The following is a 7,634-nucleotide window of genomic DNA, read 5'->3' as shown; positions in this document are numbered from 1 at the left end:
TTGCAATTTATTTATGTAAAAGGCCAATTCAGTCTACAAAATATTTAGATTAAGGGTCCGTTTGATGCAGCTTGTGTCTTTCAGGATGAACTGCTTATCCTGAAATGCGGCCCGTGGGCAGACCACAGGGGTCGACCCGGGGTCTGCGTTTAGTGTAAAAACTCAAATGCAGTTTCAGATAAGCTGGTGAAACGCGCCAACCAAATGGTACAGCGGCGTTTTGAAACACCGCCCGCACTTATAAGCTGCCCCAAACGGACCCTAAGGTTAAAATAATCCATAGAATTTTGAAATCGGAATTAAAATAGTCCTGCCAGGGATCATTAAATAGTCATGAGATAATTTTTACCCCATGCAAATTGTTGGGGGACCATTTTGGCCTTTTCTATTTATAAAAATATAAGTTATGTTAACCCATGCGCATGGCATTATCACGAATCTGCTGATTCAACAATCACGTTGATTTGTTAAGACATGAACTGCAGAAAAGCAACTGATGACCAATTGTGATTAACTATAATTTCTTTGCATTATAAATTTTCTTTTGACAACATTAGAATGCAGTCATCTATTGTTACGCATGTGGTGTTGAACCACATTTTGTAAGTGCCAAAGGGATACGAGACACATTTTATGTCGGTTTTATCGAACTGGATTTACCTTTGCTCATTTACTTGGGCACTTATTTTTTTCCCTTAACTTTTCAGGGACATCTGCTGGAGTAGGCTTTGCAATTCCATCATCAACTGTTCTTAAGATTGTACCTCAGTTGATCAAATTTGGAAAAGTATGTTCTGTTCCTCTCAAGCATATTCTGATTGTTTAAGCTTAGCTGGTTAGGATTAATGTAGATTCCTAATTATCGTTAATTCTTATCAAACTAGATGCTAAACAATATAACTTGCTTTTTCAGCATGAACAAGTTACATTTCAATTAGTTCATGTAACAAGTCTCTGATGACGTTCTGTTTGCGCATACATCTTCCAATTTTTTCTTGTTGACATTCCATTATGAGATTTTTTGGTTTTCTGTTGCTGAAGTCATGAATAAGTTCTAGTTAGGTTTAATATTTAAGTTGAGTTTGATCACAATTGATGCAAAAAAGTTATGAAGTTTGTTGATATGCATATAACCGTGGGCCATATGGGCTCACCAAGAAAACCGTGGGTCCGGCCCTACATTTGAGAGGGAGAAATTATTCTTCCTTAATTTTCCATTAATGTGTTTTTTTTTATTTCCTAATTATCATGATGATTTGAATTTCTCTCTAATTGTACGAGGGTTAGTCTGAATTGTATATATATTTGTTATTTACTTGTATTAGTTGAATGAGAAAATTAGAGAGTTTTTCCTCTAAAAAAGTTCCTCCGAAATTTCACATGGCATCGGAGCTTGGAAACAAATCTTAGCTCTCCTTCCTCCTTTCGGATTCTCTCCTTGCTATCTCCTCCCTGCTGATGGTCCTTCCCTGCAGGCATTACTCCACTAAATCTAGGTGTTCGTCCCTGTGGACGCTACTCCCGCTTCCCAACCACCGATCTCTTCTTCGGCGGGAATCTTGAGAATTTTCTCTCTAATAAAAATCCTATGTCGACGATAGACGGTTTGTCTCTCCGGTAGAAAGAAGAAATTTCATTTCCGCCAACTGTTTCTCCCTAGCGAGCCTCCTTCCTGTCGGAATCATATCATGACCAAATACGGCATGAAAGCTACATATTCCTCTCTATAAGTTACTTCTGAACCTAAACCTAATATATAATTGATTCTGTAGCATCTGAAATATCCTCCCGCATCACCAATCACAAAGAACATGACAATAATTTCCTCTACTGGTCTCAATCTGTGTTCATGCACATCTATGATAAATGAAAAGATGATTATTTTACCAAGGGAAATCCTACACCAGAAATTACAAATCCTATGCATTGAACTTGGAAGATTGAAGATCACATGGTTATGTCATGTCACGTCAACCACAAGGGGAAGCTATTCAAGTGTTGACAACACCTTTGAGTTAGTTTGACACTAAAATTAAATTACATGACTTGAGATAAAGTGAGCTGAATGCCACTTAATACTTGAACACTTTATCCATATATTGGCTCCATATTGATATGTATGAAACACACATATGGAGGTACTCATAGGACTCTTTTCTTTACAAAACCATTGTTGAAGAAAAGAGAACCTTCACCTTCCATCTGGGACTCAACAAGGAACTGGATGTAGTCAGAGAAAGAATCATGAGAATCAAACCTCTTTCCTCAATTCATGAATCCTTTGCTGAAATACGAAGGGAAGAGAGTAGGAATAAATTCATGATGGCAGCTAATCCTGTTATATCAAATGTTGACAACTCAGCTTTATGCACTCATATATCATCACAAGATAACAAATCTAAGAGGAACAAACTGTGGTGTGAACATTGCAAAAATACTTGGTCATCTGAAGTAGAAATGTTCGAAAATTTATGGAAAACTTGCATATTGAAAACCCAACAAAATCAAAGGTGATGGGAAAAATCTAGCAAATACAATATTAAATGAAGACAAGGCTCATGAACATGCTCTATTCAATAAGGATAACTTGAAGCTCTCCAAAGGCTTCTAGGACTATATTATGAGCCTTCCACCAATGTTCTAGCACATCAAGATAATCTTCCTTCTGCTCTTGTTGCTCTCAATAAGAAGAATCAATCTTAGATAATGGACTTTGGAGCATTTGATTACATAAAAGGTGATATCACTGCTTTTCAATCCTTCCATGCTTGCAAACATCATGTAGCAGTTAGAATTACATATAACTCCCACATCTGTGGAAGGAAGAGGAAGTGTGAAATTCACAATTGATCTTATACTTTAATCCATACTTTATGTTCCTAAACTTAACTGTAATTTACTGTCTATCAGTAAACTTATTCGTGCTATGAATTTTGTTACTAAATTCTATCATAATTTGTGTGAATTTTAGTTGATGGACTCGAGAAGAGTGATTGTCAGTGTTGAAAAGTATCAAAAATTTTATCTGCTTATTAGGACTCCCACTTCAAAAGGACCGTCCCACCATTCATAATCCTTTGAGTCAAGTCTTGTATTTGAGTTTGTTTGTCATAAGTCAAGTTATATTATGACATTTTCACCTCAGGTATCCTAATTTTTATTGTATTAAAAAATCATATCACAACTTGTTTATCAACAAAAAGCCTAGTTATTATCAGTGCAAAACTTGTCAACTTGCTAAACATACTTGACAAGTTTACTCATGCTTAGAATACAAACCAACTCATCCCTTCTTTATGGTTCATAGTGAAATCAAGGAGCCCTCAATAATAAAAAATATAAGTGGAGGTAGGTGGGTTGTCATCTTCATTTATGATTACACTAACATATTTGAAACCTTTCACAACATGATCCTCCCTAAATATCAGAGCAGAATTTAAATTCTCAAATTGATAATGCAAAAGACTACTGCAACTCCATTCTCGGCCCTTATTTATTCAAAAATTGAATTATTCATATAAGTACTTGTGTTGACACACCCCAACAAAATGATGTGGCTGAGAAAAAGAACAAACATCTTCTCGAGGTGAACAACCGTTCAGTTCTATTCACTATCAATGTACCCAAACACTTATGAGGGGATGCAATTCTCACATCTACTTATCTCATAAATAGAATGCCCGACATAGTGCTAAACTTTAACAAACCTCTCAACACCCTCATAAAATCATACCCCCGCATTCAGTCCTTCACTCCTCACCCACCTCTAAAAATTTTTGGTTGCATTGATTTTGTTCATCTACATCACATCAATCAAATCAAGACCAAACTTAGAAGTTTAAATGCTACTCTCCAGAAGCATAAAAACTTTACAATTTCATGGATGTCATCTTCTTTGAAAATTAATCATATTACCCAAATCTAATATTCAGGAGGAGAGTTAGAGAGAACATCAGATTTGGGGTACAATTCAAAAACCTCAAGCTCACCTCCCTTTTATCTTTTATGAACCCACTCTTGTCTCGACTATCACAAATCAATCTCAACGGGAACTTACTATTCCATTAAATCCTTCCACAGCTCCCACCAAGAACCAAGAACTTCGGAAAAAAAAAAGCTTAGTGAGCATGTAAGGGATAATATGCAAAATCAGAAATGCAAATCGCTAGAACCAACTTCACACACCCCAAGTATTCATACATATATTGGGTCAACAAATCATGAGAACCAAGAGGAAGAAGAATCATAATAATGCACAAAACACCCGATAGAAGAAATTGTGACATATGAAAAATTATCTTCCTCTTACAAATTTTTTGTTCAGAACCTGAATAATGTGCAGGTCCCAAATTCAATCCAAATGGCTTTATTTATTCCTGCTTGGAAAAAAGTTGTGGAATGAGAGATTCTTGCCCTTGAAAATAATAGTATATGGATCATAATCACTCTGTCAGATGCGAAAAGAAACGTAGGGTGCAAATGGATATTCAATTTTAAATACAAAGCAAATAGGAGCTTAAAAATGTTCAAGGCTAGACTTGTAACAAAAGGGTTCACTCAGTCTTGTGAGATCAACTACAAGGAGACATTTGCATTGTGGTGAAACTTAACTCAATACGAGTATTTTATCATTCGTTGTTGACTTGGGCTGGCCTTTACATCAGTTAGACATAAAACATATATTTCTTAATGGAGATCTTGAGAAAGAAGTGTATATGGAGATTTCTTTAGTATTAAAGAACAACACAAATAATCAGCTAGTGTACAAAGTAAAGAAATCATTGTATGAGTTAAAACAATTACCCTGAGCATGATTTGAAAGGTTCACCAAGTCTATTCTTGCAAATGAGTACTATCAGTGTCAAACTGATCACACTTTACTTATGAAATCAAATAAGAAAGGTATGGTGACCATCCTTATTATATATATAGATGATATTATCTTATTGGGAACTTGAAACAATACAAAAATTATAACTTCTGAGTTTGAGATCAAAGATCTTGGAACTTTAAGATACTTCATGGGAATGAAATTAACTAGATCCAAAGAAGGCATTGTCATATCCTAGATAAAATATATCCTTGAATCATTAAAGGAGAGACATGAATGTCTGGGTGCGAAACAATAGATACTCTTATGGACCCCAATTGATGACCATCAAAATAAGAAGATAACACCCCAGTTGAAAAAAAGGAGGTATCAAATGCTTGTGGGGAAACTTATTTATTTGTTACATACAAGACATGGTATTGCTTTTCCTGTGGGTTTAGTGAGGCAATATATGAACGATCCAAATGAAGATAATTTAGGAGCGGTCTTTCTAACCTTGAGGTACCTAAAGATAACTCTAGAATGTAGGTGGATATACAAGAAAACTGAAAACCTTAACATTGAGATCTACACTGATGTTAGCTTGGCAAGAGAACTGACTAACAGAAGATCTATCATGGGTTGTTGTTCGTTTGTATGAGGTAACTTAGTTACTTGGAGAAATAAAAAACAAATTGGGGTGGCAAGAAGTATGCATAAGTTCAGTATTGTGCTATGGACCTAGGAATTTGTCAAGGGATGTGTCTAAAAAGTTTACTGGTGGAATTACACATGGAAAAAAAAAGCACTATTAAAATGTTCTGTGATAGTCAATCGATCATCAATATTTCAAAAAGTCCAGTATATCATGATTGAATCAGATATATAGAGATTGACATACACGTTATCTCCGAGAAGGTCAGTTGAGGTGTTGTCCAGCTAAACTATATCCCAAATTCAATATCAGATTGTTGACATTCTTACCAATGCTCTTTCTTGAAATCATTTAGTGATCTCAGCTGTAAGTTTGGGATGTATGACATATACAACCCAATTTGATGGGAAGTTTGGGGAAGTGTTAATATGCATGTAACCGTGGACCACATTGGTCTACGGTTTAGGAAATTGAGTGCCTGCTACTACATGTGAGGGGGAGAAATTATTGTCCCTTAATTATCAATTATTGCATTTTTATTTATTTTCTTCTTATCATGATGATTTGAATTTCTCTCCAATTGTATGAGGGTTAGTCTAAGCTTTATATATATTTGTTATCCGCTGTATTAGTTTTATAAGAAAAATAGTTTTTTTTCCTCGAAGTTCCTCGTAAATTCCACCAAGTTTAACACTATTTTCTAGGCGGAAAAGTGACTTATCATGAGGTTTTTTGGTTTTCTATTGCTAAGTCATTTTGGCTTTTTATTTGATGTCATTTAGTCAACCAAGTATAAATGATTCTCTCTCAGTTATAATCATCATTAGATTTGTCCCCTACTATGTAGTGTTCAACTGTATGAATCATCCTTTCATTTTTATTGAATGTTTGATGAGTTATTACTTTTTTTTAATTCATTTATTCAACTTGCAGCAGCTTTACTTTTAATACCACTGTTTCCCTTTAATGATATATGGTTTAAAACATAGTTAGCTTTAAATATTGTTTTGATTCTAGTTCACAATAACAAATAGCAACAAATTTTGTAAATTAAAATTTACCATTAAAAAGACTAATATCTAACAATACGTTTTTGAATGTTATGCTAAAGTTGTCGAGAAAAAATTAGCCTGCACAAGTACGCAGTGCCTTGACCGTTTTCATGCAATCAAGCAACTTTAGATTTACTCAAATCCACTTAACACACGAGGTTATCGCTTATGGGCCGTGACGCACATTGGCTGAAACTTTTTTGTTATTTGCTTTAGCTACTGTGCTTGTGGACCAAGCAAAATTACTGACCTTCACATAGTTCTTATTAATCCTATTTTTTTCTTTTAATTTAAGGCTGTTCGTGCTGGCTTAAATATTGAGGTTGCTTCCGATCTTGTTGCTAATCAATTAAACGTTAGGAAAGGAGCCTTGGTGCTGCAGGTATATTAGTAGTTTTCACTACAAGTCTATTAAAGGCTCTTGTAATTGCTTTCCATGTTTTATTATCAGGGAAAATTTACATACGTGGCACACAGTTCATATGAATTTACATATTTTACCCTAAACTTAATATTTACGTACATGACACTTGGGTGTTTTAAATCTATGAATGAAATTATGCATCACTTTTAAAGGGGGTGACGGATAATTTTGATGTGATATTAAAGATTTTAATGTTATCAGTGTAATTATGAAAATTTAGCTTTTAGATTAGTAAATACATATGAATTTTGTATTATGTATTTAAATGCTTTTCATTTTTTTTATTTTTATTTTTATCACTGTTGATGGTGGAAAATACCGTTGCAAAGTAAGTTTGCTTTCTTTTTTAATTGTCATTCAGGTTACTGCTAATAGTCTTGCAGCAAAGGCAGGTCTGCTTCCTACAAGAAGAGGTTTTACAGGCAATATATTACTGGGTGATATCATTCTTGCTGTTGATGAGAAGCCTGTGAGTTTTTAGCGAAATTATTTGGTGCAAAATATGTAATAGTTCTAAAGAGAAAAGTGTTAAAATGATCCCGTCTTTTTTTCAGGGTCATTTTATTCCCAGAATATAAAAATCAATTTAGTCCCTATACATTGAAGAGATTTAGGAACTAATTTGACACTTAAAATCCATGTAAATGGTCTGTTTTGGCACTTTAATTCTAAATGTGAACTGTGGGAGTACAC

General features: G+C 34.5%; 1 protein-coding gene across 1 annotated transcript; it reads left to right on the top strand.

Moving 5' to 3' along the window:
• Nucleotides 1-707: 707 nt before the first annotated feature.
• LOC110037001 (protease Do-like 8, chloroplastic) lies at nucleotides 708-7,628 on the top strand (the record flags this gene model as incomplete). Its single annotated transcript, XM_020741561.1, has 3 exons — nucleotides 708-787; nucleotides 6,813-6,899; nucleotides 7,303-7,628. Coding segments are annotated over 3 exons (287 nt in total), but the record flags the coding sequence as incomplete, so codon positions are not given.
• Nucleotides 7,629-7,634: the final 6 nt, after the last annotated feature.

This window comes from Phalaenopsis equestris, unplaced genomic scaffold (genome assembly GCF_001263595.1).
Source record: "Phalaenopsis equestris unplaced genomic scaffold, ASM126359v1 Scaffold213708, whole genome shotgun sequence".
Classification (NCBI taxonomy): Eukaryota; Viridiplantae; Streptophyta; class Magnoliopsida; order Asparagales; family Orchidaceae; genus Phalaenopsis; species Phalaenopsis equestris.
The sequence above is the reverse complement of the archived record's forward strand: the minus strand, read 5'-3'. Positions and strand labels throughout refer to the sequence as shown.